This window comes from Lutra lutra, chromosome 16 (assembly GCF_902655055.1).
Source record: "Lutra lutra chromosome 16, mLutLut1.2, whole genome shotgun sequence".
Classification (NCBI taxonomy): Eukaryota; Metazoa; Chordata; class Mammalia; order Carnivora; family Mustelidae; genus Lutra; species Lutra lutra.
The window spans coordinates 46,843,872-46,860,805 of NC_062293.1; the positions used below are offsets into that span (position 1 = coordinate 46,843,872).

At 45.8% G+C, this 16,934-nt stretch overlaps 1 protein-coding gene across 8 annotated transcripts in view; it reads left to right on the forward strand.

Moving 5' to 3' along the window:
- Positions 1 to 16,934, forward strand: part of RAP1GAP2 (RAP1 GTPase activating protein 2) — a 264,858-nt gene that overhangs the window by 212,335 nt on the left and 35,589 nt on the right. For all 8 annotated transcript variants that reach the window (XR_007123396.1, XM_047707371.1, XM_047707373.1 and 5 more), the window contains 7 exons: positions 950 to 994; positions 1,718 to 1,750; positions 2,137 to 2,349; positions 3,508 to 3,611; positions 13,481 to 13,559; positions 14,299 to 14,352; positions 16,830 to 16,913. Coding sequence is in view for 7 of the 8 variants with exons in the window: in XM_047707371.1 (XP_047563327.1) it covers positions 950 to 994; positions 1,718 to 1,750; positions 2,137 to 2,349; positions 3,508 to 3,611; positions 13,481 to 13,559; positions 14,299 to 14,352; positions 16,830 to 16,913 (612 nt within the window). In the remaining variant the exon portion in view is untranslated. The remainder of the gene's footprint in view (positions 1 to 949; positions 995 to 1,717; positions 1,751 to 2,136; positions 2,350 to 3,507; positions 3,612 to 13,480; positions 13,560 to 14,298; positions 14,353 to 16,829; positions 16,914 to 16,934) is intronic.

A 16,934-nucleotide genomic window follows, 5' to 3' on the forward strand; every position in this document is an offset into this window, starting at 1 on the left:
GACAGCCTGGCTTCAAATCCAGGCCCTGGCACTCACTAGCTGTGCAACCTGAGAAGCAGTCTGCTCCCTGTGCCTCAGTTTCCCTTTGGTATAAAGGTGCCAAGGGCTTCATAGGAGACAACAGTGGGAAGTTGCTAAGGAAGCTTAAAATCCCCATGTTATGATTAGGGTGGTTTTCTCTCCTAGTTGTCCCACCACTTTATACCCTTATTTAATTTATTCAGTCTTACTTAATGTACTCACTTATTTAATCTACTCATGTGCTCCCCTCTTGGAAAAAACCCAGTTAAGTCAGACCTTGACCATAGGAATGCTGGCCAAGGCACTGCTTCCCAGAAGTGAATGAGCCCCAGACCCCCCGCCTGTCACCTGTGGGTTTTCACCCCAGTGAGAGAGAGGAGCTGTGGAGGCACTGGGTCCAGAGTGCTGGCTTCAACACCATTCAGACATGGGTTCCCATCCTTGCCCCTCACCTCCTGGTTCTAAGGGCCTGGCAGAGAGAGATTTCAGTGGCAGGATGATACTTCTGCCTATTGATGATGACCAAAGCAAAACCAGTCACTCTTTCAAGGGCTGAACGCATCCTCAGTGTTTAACCTTGACTCCAGCAGTAGCTGCTATTAGCATTCCCATTTTGCAAATGGGAACACTGAGCCACAGAGGTTTGGGACTTGCCCAGGGTTGTAAGTGGCAGTATTGGGACATGAACCCTGGTGATCTCGCTTAAGTCTGGGCTCTTCCCTGCCTCTCCTCCTGCCTTACTTGGAGCTGCTGTGAGGACTGAGTATGACAAGGCATGTGATGTGTAAGCACCTGGCACATATCCGCTGTCACTGTTATTACCAACCCTATCAAGGCAGGTGCTTGAGAATCCCAAGGGAACCCTCCATTTGGCCCCTGTTTTATGACCTTTTCTTTCCCATGGATCCTCTTTTCCTTGTCTCCACAGGGGATCAAGCTTGAAGAGCAGAAGCCGGGTCCCCAGAAGAACAAGGTGGGCTGTGTGGATGAGGTGGGAGGGAGCCTGGTGGTCCCGGCATGGGGACGGTTGGCATGCTGGGGTCTGTAGGCTGCCATCTGCCTTTCACCAAGAGCTCCTTAAGTGGGTGTGCCCGTGTCCACGGGTGCACAGTGGGCAGTAGGAAGGCTCTGGCTTGATGCCTTCAGGGCAGCCTTAGAGTGGCCTGGGTGGAAGCCTCGGGTGAGACCTAAGGCCTATGGCTCAGCCCAGCCCTTCTGTACCTGCTTCTGCAAATGAACTGCACATGGCATTTCAGGGCATCAGGCTTTGGGCTCCAGCAGCTCTCAGCTTCAGTTTCCTATCCTGAGGCCTGGGGTTGGGGCCTGGGCAGCTCATCACTTAGAGGTCAGCTCCCTTGCCTAAAGGGATCAGGGGTCATCTTCCTGTTAAAGCTTCCTAAGGGGTGAAGCTGATGTCAGGAAAGGTGTGAAATTCATAGCCTTTATGTACCGAGTCTCTAGCTAGGTAGGTTTGCGCTCCGGGTCTGTCAGTCTGGGGAAGCATCAAGGGAGGCCAGGTCCCAGAGCCTCTCTGCTGTTTTTGATCTGGTGTTATTCTCTTTGATGCTCTCAAAGCTCTGGTGTAGTCTGCCAGGCACCCTCAACCCCCTGGCCTGGGAAAGGGGAATGGAAGTAACCTTCAAACTTCACAGGTGCTGCTGGGGCTAACGGCAGCCTTGTCTGATTTGTCTTACAGGATGACTACATCCCGTACCCCAGCATTGATGAGGTAGGAGCCCCCTGACCCCACCGTAGCCTGCCCTGGGTCTCATCTCTGGGGTAGGGCTGGGCGAGCTGGTGGTGCTGATGGTCCCTGCTCCACACGATGTGGGAGAGGACTGCAGGCCTGAGACTGTAGCTCTGTGGCCTCAGTTTTGTTGTATTCAGACGGGGTGCTTCTCGAAGCCTTGTAACTCTGGTCCAGCGTCGGTGAAGCTGGCAGATGTTGTTGGGCTTAAATTTGGGGTTTGTGTTACTGTATCTGGCCTCAAATACAGGGGTCTTCACCTTGGAGCAGTTCAAAGGTGGGGGGTATATACCACCTGCAACCTTCCTGTTCCTTCCCCCTGTAAAGCCAGGGCAGGCCTCAGAGTAAGACCTTCTCTCTTGCCCCAGGTTGTGGAGAAGGGAGGCCCATACCCCTTGATTGTCCTGCCCCAGTTTGGGGGCTATTGGATCGAGGACCCAGAGAACGTGGGGACGCCGACCTCCCTTGGCAGCAGCATCTGTGAGGAGGAGGAAGAGGACAGTCTCAGCCCCAGCACATTTGGCTATAAGCTCGAGTGCAAGGGCGAAGCCAGGGCCTACCGCAGGCACTTCCTGGGGAAGGTGAGGCTGAGGGCCCCATGCCAAAGCAGCTGAGGGCGGGGAGGGAAACCCGCCTGGCCCGGCCTCCTCCAGCATCCCTGTCTCTGTCTCTCTTCCTTCCTTGGCCTTCCCCCTCCCTAGGCCCTGCCGCTGTCCTGTTATCCTGGGAAAGTCTGATTAGTGCTACTCCTGGGTTGGGGGACGGGTGTGCAGAAGTCAGGAGGGCTCAGAGAGTTGGGTCCTTGGAGGCACCGCTCCCAGCAGATGTTCTCAGAGGTGATGGGATGGGTAGTGTTGGGGGGTGAAGGAGGGTGAAGGAGAAAATGTGTTCTTACACCTTGGAAGTCTTTGTCTCCATCTTAGTCGTCCAGTCTCGCCTGTCCTCACTCCAGCAGTCCCCAGGGCACTGGGTTCTGGATGATGCAATGTGAGCGCTGGTTGCTTATAAGTGACAGTCGCATTTCTCTAAATACATTCTGCTCTTCAGACTTGCCTGGTTCCCGAGGGCAGGTTCCGGAAGTCTCTAGCCTGAGGCAGTTTCGCAGAGTCTCATCTGCATGGTCCAATTCAGACTCCAGGGCCCCACACTGATGTGGCAGGTCTGCGGTAGGCTCCCTGAGCCTTAGAGAGACCCGCTGTCCAGAGGACCTCCTAGCTCCTCATGGGTGGAGGAGCCGGGGGCCTCCTAGCTTTAGTCCTGCAAATGGTCTGAATCAGTGAGGGCTACCCCCTGGGAGCAAGGAGGTGGATGTGTGGGGTCCTTGGAAAAGAGTTTGAGCATCAGCGTTCAAGGTGGACTTGAGTGCTGGATCTGTCTTTCCTGGTTGTATGACCCTGGGCAGTTACTTAACTGGCTTACTTCTCTGTAAAAATGGGGATGATGATGTCATCTCCCCCATAAAGTTGTGGTTAAGATTAAAGGAGTCAGTGTGCCTTAAGTCCTTAGTCCATTGCCTGGCACACCCCAACGACTGTTGGAATCTATTCCTGTGATCTTGCTCCTTCCTCCTTGTCCTCCTCCCCTCCTCTTCCTCCTCCTCAGCAGCAGCCATAGCAGAAGCATCCTTGTCTTTCCTCCTCGCTGCTGTGGGGTTTCTTGCTCCTGGGGAAGGAGGGGATTTGGGGGGCCATGTCTGGAAGGTCCCCTCCTGCCTACTAATACCTGATTTCTGTTTCTAGGATCACCTAAACTTTTACTGTACTGGCAGCAGTTTGGGGAACTTGCTCCTGTCCATCAAGTGTGAGGAGGCGGAGGGCATCGAGTACCTTCGGGTCATTCTCAGGTGGGGCTGCTGTGCCTTTGGAGGCCACACCTCTAGTGGCAGGGACCCAGAAATACCCGTCTGACCAGTCTGGTCTGGGTGTGCTGGCGGGGAGCCGGCTGACTGGAGTCCCGGGGCTCCGTTCTGGCTGCCAGGCCAAGAGACCAAGTGTTTCTGTCAGCCAGTGAACTGTGGGAGTCAGAGGGGTATCCTAGTCTCAAGGTCACCTAGACCAACCCCCACCTGCCTTTCTGTCTTGTGGGGACCGTGGCTCTGAAGGAGTTGGGAAGAGAAACTTGAGCTGGCTCATTCCAAGTTGTCCTGGGAGAGGGTTTGCCAGAACACTGTCTGTGGTGTGCATCCCATCATGAAGATACGTCCCGAAGCTTCTCTGTGTGTGCTGGGCTCCTCGGGATGGAAAAGTGTTCCCAACGGGAGCACCGTTTTATAGCTAAGCCAGGGTACCTCTCTTGGTTCAAGGGCAGGAGTGAGACCTGGTGTCCGTTTTGTTCCACTAATATGTTTTGTAAAACCTCCTTTGCATCAGGAAGCATCATGAGGGCTGGGGATGCAATGATGACTGAGTGGAGATCTGTTTTTTAAAGGCTTCTGGTCTAATGGGAGAGAAAAAACAGAGGATTTTAGTATGTGTCACAGGTATTATTTTAGCGATAGGCACAGGATGCTGTGGAAACACAGAGAGGCTGTATCTTATTTATCTCTGTCCCTGGTGGGCTGGTGGAAAAGCCTGGGAGGCCACGTGTTAGTGCTCAGCGAAGTGCTATGAACCTGTTAAGCTCCCAGTCTATAGTTGTTGAATCTAATTGGAAGTTCTTGATGGTGTTTGGAAAAAGCAATAACATTTTTTTTCTGCCCAGATCTTGAGATAAAATACAGGAGGGAGCAGGGGCACATATCTGTACTGTGGGGGAGGTGTGTGTGCGGGGGAGGGCGGGGTACAAGGATGTTGCCAGCACCCGTCCAATCTTGGTTTTTTATTAAGAAAGGAAATAGTTTTCTTTACTGAGGTTTACTTGGCTAGCAAAATCATATTTGCAAGGCAAGGAGAAGGTAGTAACTAAATTGTTAGAGCAAATTTTTTGGGGGGAGTGATATGTGGATCTCCATCTCCAAATAGGATTTCGAGCTAGGTGAATCTCTGTAAAGAAAATTATTTCTTTTCTTAGTAAAAATCAGATTTCTGAGTAAGATGACAATTGAACACAAGGATCTAACTCCTTTTTTCTAATATTATATCCTATCTGAAATGCTGCTTCAGAACTGAAAATTAGAGAAAGATGTCAGGAACACAACACACACTTTGAATATTTTAAGAAATAATTTACGGGGCAGTTAGGACTATAATGTGGACAACATTGAGAGTTAAGATCCAGCTCACCTTCCTTAGATAGCAATGTAGCATGGGAATATATGAAATTGGAGATTCTGGGGGAGTCAGGACTCTTTCCACATGGAACCACTTTTTTGTTTTGGGTCACCAGCATTTAAAATCGATCCCCTGGGGAGCCCAAGGGCAAGCTTAAGTGTGGCTTTCCGAAATAGAAAACCAGTGAGTAGGGTGGCAGGGAGAAGCCATACACCAGCTAGGAAGTTGGACAATCATATCATGTACTTGGGGTGATGGCCAGGCCAGATTGAAAACCAGACATAAAAAAATTGGCCCTACAGATTTAGAAGCTTCACCAGACACAAAGAAGAAATTATACAGAGGCGAAACTCCCTCGCTGGCAGCGACTCTTGTCCCAGCATCTTCCTCGTTCCCTGTAGGCTTCTAGATTATTTAACTGGTGTTTTAAGCTCTCCAGCTTAAAATCTGAGAAGAGTATTCTGACAGCCTCTGTGTGTGCTATGAGAGTAGCCAAGAGGAGTTTATCCACTACTGGAAATGAATAACATTCAATCATCAACAAAGATTTCTTCTTTTTCAAGCTTGGATATAAAGAAGAAGTAGGGGAAAAAACCCTCACGGGTTACTGAAAGAAAAGATTCTGCATCGAAAAAAGCATAACCTAGTATTTAGAAAGTAGGGAAATGACCACATTTTAGGAAGGATTTACTACAGAAAGCCAAGTAAAATTTAGATGTCTATTAACTTTGTATTTTCAGCAAACTTCCAGAAAAAAAAACCAAACTGTATGAAAGAAAAGACAAAAGATAAAATAGGACAGCAGAATGAGATGAAAAATTGCTGGTTAAATTAAAGAAAGAATATAAGAACACTGAAAGTGGTCAAAAGAATTTTAAATGGTTTTAGAAGGACTAAAGAGCAGAGTCTTGGGGCGCCTGGGTGGCTCAGTGGGTTAAAGCCTCTGCCTTCAGCTCAGATCATGATCCCAGGGTGCTGGGATCGAGCCCCGCATCGGGCTCTCTGCTCAGCGGGGAGCCTGCTTCCTCCTCTCTCTCTGTCTGCCTCTCTGCCTACTTGTGATCTCTCTCTCTGTCCAATAAATAAATAAAATCTTAAAAAAAAAAACTTCTAAAACAACAACAACAACAACAAAAAAGAGCAGAGTCTAGTTTGTGGAAAACCCAGTTAGTAATATTGAGAGCAAGTTTGAGAGGCTTTCACATAATTCAGAGGAAAACACAACTCTAAAATGATGAGCAAAATTGTAATGAATAGGGAGGACAGTGAGCAGGAATTAACATGTGGATAATTGATGTTCTTAAGCTGATTGAAGATTTAACTCTGCAGATAAAAATGACTCACCTAGTATCAGACAAAATCAGTGAAAGAGAACTGAAAGCTGAACATATTTTGATGAAAATGTAGTATTCCGTGGATATAAAAATCACTGGTAGAATGAAAACCTTCCAAAATAAAGGAAGATAAAGAAAACATTAATGTATAAAAAAAGATAGGAAATAAAGAACCATAAATAAATAAAATGGAAGTCTGAGTACATGTGATGTATAATAAATATAAATGAGGGAAATTCCACTATTAAATAGCAAAGATTCTCAGTTTGAGTCATCCCTTCATCCTCCCCCCACCCCACTAATCAATCAATCAATGTATCTGTATTTTATTGAAGAAAGTAACTCAACAAAGAAAAGTGTTGAGAAAAAGTTATCGCAAATATAAAAAGGTAGCACAGTTGGTGGTATTAATATGAAAAAGTAAATTTGAGGCAAAAAAAGCAATCAATGTAACAAAAAGGGCTATTATCTATTCATAGAAGATAAAGTCTTGTTCAATCAGGGCTTAATACATGCCAGACTTTGTCCAGGGATGGAGCTAATGTAAGGAATTAGCTCATCTCTTGTTACTTGGCTACAGAAAACATTCAATATGGATTAGGTATTCTTACTCCTGTTCTCATTCTCACTTATCGTCTTCTTATGGACATGGATTATTTTAGTCTAGTGACGGTGATCCAAAGATAGATGGTATGGGAGAACAGAAAGTAAGTTTATAAGAGCTTGAATGTGGAGTGTGTGTCTGTGTGTGTTTCTGTGTGAGTGTACATAAGGTTGAGAGGTCATGCTGGAGAGGCAAGGAAAAACGAAATCCTATCTGGACCATGTCTAGGAACTTAGATTTTCTTTTATGAGCCAGAGGAGAGCTCCTGAAAGGGGAATGTCATGATATGATTTGCACTGTAGAATGATCACTGGCTAGATTAAGGGGAATGTCTTGGAGGGAAGGCAAGGCCAGAAGCAGGAAGCAGGAAGTGACAGGCTGCTGTGAAGGGTCAGCTGTTATGTGATTAGACAGGCCACCAGGTTGCATAAGGTGTTTGCAACCATTTCTGATGGGAAGTGGATCAGAGTGCCTTGCACTGAGGATAGAGAAAAACGGATGGAAACCTCCAAAACACCCAGGGAAAATTGACATTAAGAAAGACAGTTGAGGGGTACCCAGGTAGCTCAGTTGGTTGTGTCTGCCTTTAGTTCAGGTCGTGATCCCAGGATCCTGGGCTTCTCTCTCCCTCTGCTGGTGCTCTCACATGCGCTCACTCTAAAATGAATAAATAAACAATCTTAAAAAAAAAAGCTTAAAATATCAACACATGAACTGGTTTTACTGCTAATGAAATGCAAATAATGGTATACTTTCAAATGACTTAAATATACTTAATATCTGAAGAAGATAATAGCATCTGTAAAAGGGATAATAAATTATGATACATTGAATGAATGGATGAATCAAGAATGGATACACATGGGTACAAAATGAAAACAGTTGGAATTATGGGAAATAAAACAGTTGAAATTGAAAACCTCAATACATGGGATAAAATCTAGTCTCATATAATTGGTTTGAAATTAAGGCGTGAATCCGTGCCTTAGAACGTGTGTGGAACATAGTCTCAAAGAATTCAGAGTACAGCGCAGATAAAGTGACGAAATACGTGAAAAAGAAAGAAATGTGTGGATAATAGACTGGTAGCTTTTGTTGTAGAGTCTCAGAGGGAAGAGGAGAAAATCAGTGGGGAAGAGATATCTAAAGAAATAATGGCTGGGGGCACCTGGGTGGCTCAGTGGGTTAAGCCGCTGCCTTCGGCTCAGGTCATGATCTCAGGGTCCTGGGATCGAGCCCCACATCGGGCTCTCTGCTCAGCGGGGAGCCTGCTTCCTCCTCTCTCTCTGCCTGCCTCTCTGCCTGCTTGTGATCTCTCTCTGTCAAATAAATAAATAAAATCTTAAAAAAAAAAAAAAGAAATAATGGCTGGTGGGGCACCTGGGTGGCTCAGTGGGTTAAGCCTCTGCCTTCGGCTCAGGTCATGATCTCAGGGTCCTGGGATGGAGCCCCGCATCGTACTCTCTGCTCAGCAGAGAGTCTGCTTCCCCCTCTCTCTCTGCCTGCCTCTCTGCCTACTTGTGATCTCTCTCTTTCTCTCTCTAACAAATAAATAACATCTTAAAAAAAAAGAAAAGAAATAATGGTTGGAAATATTTCAGAATGGAAGAAAGCACCACACTGTGGTGCTGAGCATGATTTTAAAACAAAGAAGTACTATTGGACACATTGAAGTGAAGCATTAGAACGCCTAAGGGAAAGAGAACATTTTTAAAGCTTCCTAAGAATAAAGATACTCCTCTATGAAGTGATGACAACCTGGCTGAGAGCAGGCTTCTTATCAGCCATGGGACAATAGGACAGTGTCTTTAAAATGTTGGAGGAAAGAAAGAAAGGAAAGAAGAACAGAAAGAATCCTTTAACCTAAAATTCTATACCCAGAGAAGCTCTCTGCAAACACAAAGTCAAACTGTATTCAGACAAGAGAATTTCAGGCTATCCCTGAAAGAATTACTAAAAGATGTACTTCAGCCAGAAGAAAAGAGAAACCAGATGAAAAGATGTTAAAAAGTGGCAAGGGTGCCTGGGTGGCGCAGTTGGCTAAGTGTATGACTCTTGGTTTTGGCTCAGGTCAGAGTCATGGACTTGAGTCCCATGTCAGGCTCTGTGATCAGCGAGGAAGACTCCTCTGCTTAGGATTCTTTCTCCCTCTGCTCCTTTTGCTCATGTGTGCGCATACTCTTTCTCTCTCTCTAAATAAAGAAATCTTAAAAAAAAATAAAGCGCAAGAAATAGGTCAACTGTGTTGATAAATTTAATTACTGAGGAGGGAAAAAGAATTAGTTTTTGTGTGTTTAAAACGAGGCTTGACTTGCAATGACGTGGATGGAACTAGAGCTAAGTGAAATGTCATCAAAATAAGACAATTATCATATGATCTCATATGTGGAATTTAAGAAACAAGACAGGATCATAGGGGAAGAGAGGAAAAAAAATAAGACAGAATCAGAGAGGGAGACAAACCATAAGAGACTTAAAAAAAAAGATTTTATTTATTTATTTGACAGAAACAGACACAGAGAGAGAGGGAACACAAGCAGAAGGAGTGGGAGAGGGAGAAGCAGACTTCCTGCCAAGCAGGGAGCCCGATGTGGGGCTCGATCCCAGGACCCTGGGATCATGACCTGAGCCAAAGGCAGATGCTTAACGACTGAGCCACCCAGGCACCCCCCATGAGACTTTTAATCTTAGGAAACAAACTGAGGGTTGCTGGAGGTAGGAAGGATGATAGGGAGGGAAGAGTTCACTAGGAAGTGGGAAGGACGATTGGAAGGACAGAAGTAGGAAGGACCATAGGGAGGGAAGTGTTCACTGAGTTACTATTTCCTCTTTCCTCCTCAGAAGAGACACAGCAAGGTAAGTTTAGAGTTTGTTAGAAAAATGTATAAAAATGTGTATTGGAAGTTATAGACATATAATCTGCAGCTCAAACTAGCAGAAGGATAAGGAGAATTTTTTTTATTAAATTAAACTGAGGGCAGGAAAGGAGGAGTTTTAAAAAGGAAAGAAAGCACAGAATAATAGAAAACATAAAATAATAGATATAATTCCAAACATATTAGTAATCACAATAAATTTAAATAGATTAATTTACCATATGAATATACCAGACTAGCAGACTAAAACTGAACTAAATTTACAGCTATATTCTTCCTCCCACCTTTGCCATTCTTTTTTAAAATTAAGTTTGTTTTAATTCCAGTATTGTGAATATACTGTGTAATGTTAGTTTCAAGTGTATAATATAGTTACTCAACAATTCCTTCCATTACTCAGTGCTTATCACGACAAGTGCACTCCTTAATCCCCATCACCTATTTCCCCCCATTCTTCCCCCCACGCCCCCTCTGTTCACCATCAGTTTGTTCTCTGGAGTTAAGTGTCTGTTTCTTGGTTTGTCTCTCTCTCTTTCTTTCCCTTCGCTCATTTGTTTTGTTTCTTAAATTCTACATATGAGTGAAATCATGTTTTATTTGCCTTTCTTTGGCTTATTTCACTTAGCATTATACTCTCTAGCTCCAACCATGTCATTGCAAATGGCAAGATTTCATCCTTTTCATGGCTGAGTAATATCCCATTGCACAGATTCTTTATACATTCATCTATCAGTGGACACTTGGGCTGTTTCCGTAACTTGACTTTTGTAAATAATGCTACAATAAACATAGGGGTGCATCCCTTTGAATTAGTGTTTTTGTATTTTTTTGGGGTAAATACCCCAGTAATGTGATTACTGGATCATAGGGTTTATAGCTCTAGTCTTCTTGTAAGATACATACCTAAAGAAAAATAATGTTGAAAGATTTAAAATAAAAGAAATGGAAAATATACGCTGGGAAAATCCTAACCAATGCTTCCAGGTGGTATAGCAACAATAATATTACACAAAATAGAATTTCAGAAACAAAGCATTAGTAAGGGTAAAGGGAGCATATTCCTTTGTAGCTTGGAAATAACTTCTCCCCACTCTTGATATTTCCTCCTATAGGGAAGGAATACTTCTGTGTTAACACCCCTGACTCTCTCTGCCTTCTCTGATCGGTGGGTTAGGGAGCAAGAACTTGACATGTGTAGCCCTTTCTGTTTTTCCTCTTGGAATTGGCTGCCCACAGGGTATGCCCTCCACTCCTCTGTGCTAGAGGCCCCACCTGAGCCAACCCCCTCCAGAGGAGGCTTGCCTCTTGCCTGGCAGCACCTGGGACCTGAAGGACAATCCTGGGGTTTAGTTAGAAGACCCATTTCATCTGTACACTAAAGTGGGTGACTTTTATCAGGAACGAAGGAGTTACTTTGACTTCTAATCACCTTGCTCTTAATTTTTTTTGTTTCTGAATCTGTTCCTTATCTGGGTGGAGAAAAATGCCCTTTACTGGACCCACAGAAGACTCGGCCCCCATGATGATAGAGAACAGTCCACCTCGAAGATCTAACAGTCATGAAGCTGTACTTAGTAATACGGTCTTGGATTCAGACAAGCGGAAACAGATAGGAATGTAACAGACAAATCCTCAGTTATAGTAGGAGAGTTTAGTAATATCTTTCAGACATGATGGAACAAGCAGATAATTGTAAATATGTAGAAGATTTGAACAATACAGTTAACAAATCTGATCTTGTAACATACATTCCTGAACTCAACAAAACGAAACATTGTTTTTAAGCCCACATGAAACATGAAAAATGTCTGTGTAGTACATTAACTGATTTAAAATAATTAACATACAGATTATGTTCTCTGAACTTGGGAAGATTAAGTGAGAAATCAACAATTACTGAAGGAAGAGAACATGTAGAAAGCTAAAAAAAAAAAAAGAAGGCGACCCTTTAAATAACTTACGGACTAAAGAGGAAATCACGAAAGAACTGACAAAATATTTAGAACTGAATGACAATGAAAATACCACCCAGCATTTTGTGAGATGCAGTTCAAGTGGTAGTTAGAGAGAAAGATGGATAGTTTAAAATGCATTTGTAAAAAAAAAAGAAAGATTAACTGTGTAAGCATGTGGGTCAAGAAGTTAGAAAAAGAGCAGCAGGAAAAAAAAACAAAGGAAATACAAAGGAAGGAAATAAAAAAGACAAAGAATAAGGCTAGTGAAGTAGAAAGCAACAATAAAAAGGAATGGAGACGACAAAGCCAAAAATTGTCTCTTTGGGAAGATTAATAAAATAGGTACACCCCCATCAAGGTCTGATTATGGAAAACAGAGAAAAGATGCAAACAGATCATGTTAAGACACTGAAGGGAGGGGTGTGATTATAAGTACAGGTTAAGTCTTTTTTTTTTTTTTTTTTTTTTTTTTTTTTTTTAAGATTTTATTTATCTATTTGACAGAGAGAGATCACAAGTAGACGGAGAGGCAGGCAGAGAGAGAGAGAGAGAGGGAAGCAGGCTTCTTGCCGAGCAGAGAGCCCGATGTGGGACTCGATCCCAGGACCCTGAGATCATGACCTGAGCCGAAGGCAGCGGCTTAACCCACTGAGCCACCCAGGCGCCCCCAGGTTAAGTCTTAAGAGAATACCAAAACCCATAATATGTCACTGCACTGTTGGATAATTATATAGAAAAACATAAATGACCGAAATTGACTCAATAAGGAGTAGAAAACCTAAATATTCACCGTTAAATAAACTGAATCGATAGCCAAAGCTATCCCACCCCTCCTCACCCCCCCCAAAAAACCCCCAGGAAGCCCAGAGATTTCAAGGATGAGTTTTAGCAAACCTTTAAGGAACAGTAAGTCCCTGTGGTGTATACAAATGAATTCAAAGGTTCAGAATCTCCTCAGCAATTTTATGAGGCTGGGATAACACCTTGATATCAAAACTTGACAAGTGAAGTACAAGGAAAATAAAAAAGCCAGTGTTGCTATTGATATGAAAGTCTCAAGGAAATATTAACAAATTAAAGTCAGCAGGATATGAAAAAATAATACATCATAAACAAGCGAGTTTTACCCATGGAACGAAAAGATGGCTCAACAGAAGTGTAATCTACCAGGTTAACAGATTAAAAACCATGTGACTATCTCAGCAGATGCAGAAAAGCATTCAGTAAAATTCAAAACTTTCATAATGTGCTAAAGGAATCAGGGGAACAGGCTAAATTTAGAGTCTTACGGTGAATCCCTTTATAAAGCAACTTTCATCCCTTTTATATTTTGACTAAATCTAGATTTTCAAGTATTAGATTTTTCTTTTCATAAAGGCTTAATTGCATGTGAGAACACACATCTATCCAGAAGTTGTGCCCAGTTCTTTGGGAGAACACAAAACATCCCCACAACAACCCCAAAATCATGGTGAACTTGAAGGTGACTCTCCACACATCCCACATCTCGGTTGCAGAGATATAACAGTATACCCTCCTCTGGGATAAGTACAAGATTCCATTTTCCCACCACTTGAGTGTGGCGCCCAGCTCACGGGTTGGGTGAAATGCGGCAGATCTGACCCAGGGAGATGCAAAGCTAGTGTGCCTTGTGGTCTGGTGTGACCTCAGTGCTTTTCCTAATGGACTTCCTTTCTCATAGACCCCTTTTCTCACCTTCATTCACATGTGCAGGTCCAAAGTGAAGACAGTGCATGAAAGGATCCCCTTGGCTGGATTGAACAAGTTGCCCAGTGTCCCTCAGATTGCAAAGGTAACAACCAACCCCTGTGAGAAGCGGGCCTCCTCTCTTAAGCCCAGGGCTGGGGCAGGGGTGCAGGCTCGTCCAGAGAGGGCTCTGTCCTTGGAGAGGGGAAGGCCACTATGCTCTTTGGCCCTTGATGCCATGGTTGGGGTGAGGGAGGGCTATTGGCAGATGTCCTCATCTTGCCTACAACCTCCCCATCTCATCCTCACAGCTGAGGCTACTCATGGCCTCCACCCCCAAGTTCACAGCTGGTCCAGGGGACCAGAGACATGGAAAGAAAGGGTTGGCTATGCAGAGTACTGTAGGACTTGAGAGGAGGATGAGGTCGGGTGGCCAGACAGTCTTCACAACACAGGAGAGATAGGCTGGAGGATGGCCAGGCTGTAGGTCCAGACAGAGGACACCCCCCCACCCCCACCTTGAGTAAGGAGCTGTCCATCAGCTGGTGGAGGGACCCATGTCTCTGCTCTGAGATATTGGGAGCTTGAGAACTGAGTCAGCAAAGTGGGGTGAGAAGGATGGTCGGACCCACATGTTGGGAGCGGGAATGCCAAGCAGAATTGTGCTGAATGCCTTCTGTGTGGCCTCAGTTTATCAGGAAACCCCAGGAAGGTGAGTTGGCTTTCCTGGCCACTAGTTAGTGAGCAGCAGAGCCAGGATTCAGCCCCGGGCCTTCTGACCCTGCAGCCCCAATGTTTTCAGTGGAAATGGCCCCTGAACTGTGTGTTTCTCTCTTCCTGCTTAGGCTTTCTGTGATGACGCTGTGGGGCTGAAATTCAACCCTGTCCTATACCCCAAGGTGAGGACCTTCACCTCTTCCCCTCTCCCAGGGCTCTGTAGCTTGGCATGGATTTGCATACCGGTGGCTCTGTGGGATGTTCTGTGCATCTTGGTGGGGTTTTGTGGGGTCTCCAATAAACCTCCATGTCTCTCCCTTTCCCTTCTCACCCCTTTGCAAACTGGTCCACTGGAAACCTGTCCTTGGCCGTGCCTGGGGAGAGACCCACCTGAATTGGTCCCCATCTGTTGTGGGGGCGGTAGAGGGGTTGCAGTGTTGTGACCTCTCCCCCTTATTCTCGTCATACTTCCTGGAGGCCCTTCTGATGTAGGGAGTGATTCCACCTATAGCTGGAGGGTTAGTGCAGATCTGGTCTGCCATCATGGAGGAGCGAGGGGGCAGAACCCCACTAAGAGAGAAAAGGCCAGATCGTGGCTTCCCGTTGCCAGTGTTACTGCAGCTCTGAGGCCTTACAGCCCCTGCACAGCCTTAGTTAATAAACAGGCTGGTTCTGTTATCAGTTTCCTTCGGACTGGCCTGAATTTGACCCCAGTTGTGGGAGTGTGGGTGGGTAGAGGAACAATAATAACAAAACTAAACCAACAAGCCCACTCAAGAACAATTATGGCACGACAGGACCTAAATCACTCACGGACAGTGAATTGCTTTAAATTGGCCACGGGAAGATAGCTGGTGTGCAGACTGCTTCATGAGCTGGCAGGGTCTGGAGGGCCGGAAGGGGAAGTGAGCGGTGCTTCGAAGCTCACCCTGTGCGTCCAGACAGTGGCCGCGGAGGCTTGCTAGGGCTGGCTCAGTCCGCTCCCTGCACCCCGCTGCTGGTAGTGAGGGATGGCTAGCTGGAATGTTTGGGTGGGGAAGAGAGGCCCTGTCCTGGCCGAGGAATTCGGCCCCCTCTGGAACACATGGCTTGGATGTTCATGGTTGTGTTTGACACCATTCATCCCTGTGCTGTGGCTGAGCTAATGGCAGGGTCCTCACCTGCACGGGAATGTGCCAGAGCCCCCTCTCTCAGACACCCTCTGCGCGTCTGGAGGCTCTCCCCAGAATAAGCTGCCCCCCATGGAGCGTTTTCTTTCATTCAGGCTGCCCTTCCCTTTATAATTAAAGCTGAATTAGTGAGTTTTAACTAAACATTAAAACCCTGTCACGAAGGCCTTATTTAACTACAAGTTTGGCAGGTTTTTGTCATCAAATCCTGTCTGCCGAGAGAAGCTGGGGACGGTGCTCATTTGCACAGTTCTCCCTGTGACTTGGAAAGCCTCCGGCTCTGGTAATAATGGAAAAGCAGCTGTATTTTCTTGTTTTCTGTATTTGAAGAACCACTTAGTCCGGCTGGGGTGTTAATCTGGCTGAGGGAGGGGTGTGTGTGTGTGTGTGTGTGTGTGTGTGTGTAATTCATAGAGTCTAGAACGTTCTGTGGGGCCTTCTCCATGGCTGGATGCCTCTTCCCTGGCAGGGCAGCTGGTCTGCAACTTTGACTGTTCCACGTGGGTGTGGGGTCTCCCTCTGGGCCTGGGCAGCGGTGCCGTTCCCGGCGGAGCTGAGAAGCGCCCATTTCCTTGGGTGGCTCAGAGCCTCCCTTGGGTTGCATATGCCAAACCACCAGACATGCCTTGTTTGTCCCTCCTCTGTAGTATGTGGTCAGATCCCTCCTTTTTACTGCAGAGAGTATCCCAATAAAGCCCAAGTCTCCTCCTTCCCAACAAGCTGGTTCAGCTCCGACCTTTCTGGAGGGTCACACAGATGATGAGGATGATGATGGTGATAGCTGCTCTGTTGCTCAGCACCTTATGTGCCTGGTGTTACTGAATCTTCACAACCACACATCTCCATTTAATGGATGGGAAAACTGAGGTCCAGAGAAGTAAAATGGCTCACTCAAAGCTAGGCAGGTAAAAGCAACAGATTCAAGATACAGAGTTTGGTGTTTCTGAGCCCTGGACAGCAACACGGAGGCACAAGAGAAAACTAAACCAAACCAGTGGTCAGGGTTCTTTCCCACCCCACCCTCCCTTTGCATATTGTGTGTTCCTCCTTAGAGACCTCTCACTTAATAGATAAAGGGGGATTGAAGTCTGGGCATGAGCAGTGCCTTGCTTAAAATCGTATGCTGATCAGAGGTAATTAGGGCCAGCATCATCCTCGCTGACCAGTTTTGGGGCCCTTCACTCTTTACATCACAGATAAAACACTGGGGCAAGTCTGTTCCTTGAATCTTGCTGGACTCCCAGGCCTTGGCTGGCCCATCTGGATGGGAATGGTGTGGAGATCCAGAGGTGTGGCCGCCGTGGGAGAGCCCCAGTCTGGGAACCAGCTGAGACCTCTGGCTTCCCTTTGTGGCTCCCCGCACGTGTGTGGATGTCTCACACCATGGGGACACATTCTCCACCAGAATGAGTGCTTTCCCTTCCTTTTGCTTCCTCCCTTGTCCCTCAGTTAATGAACAGTCTGATTTCTTTCTCTCTACATTTTTCTAGGCCTCCCAAATGATTGTGTCCTATGATGAGCACGATGTCAACAACACGTTCAAATTTGGGGTTATTTATCAAAAAGCCAGGCAGGTAAGCATCACGAATCCATAC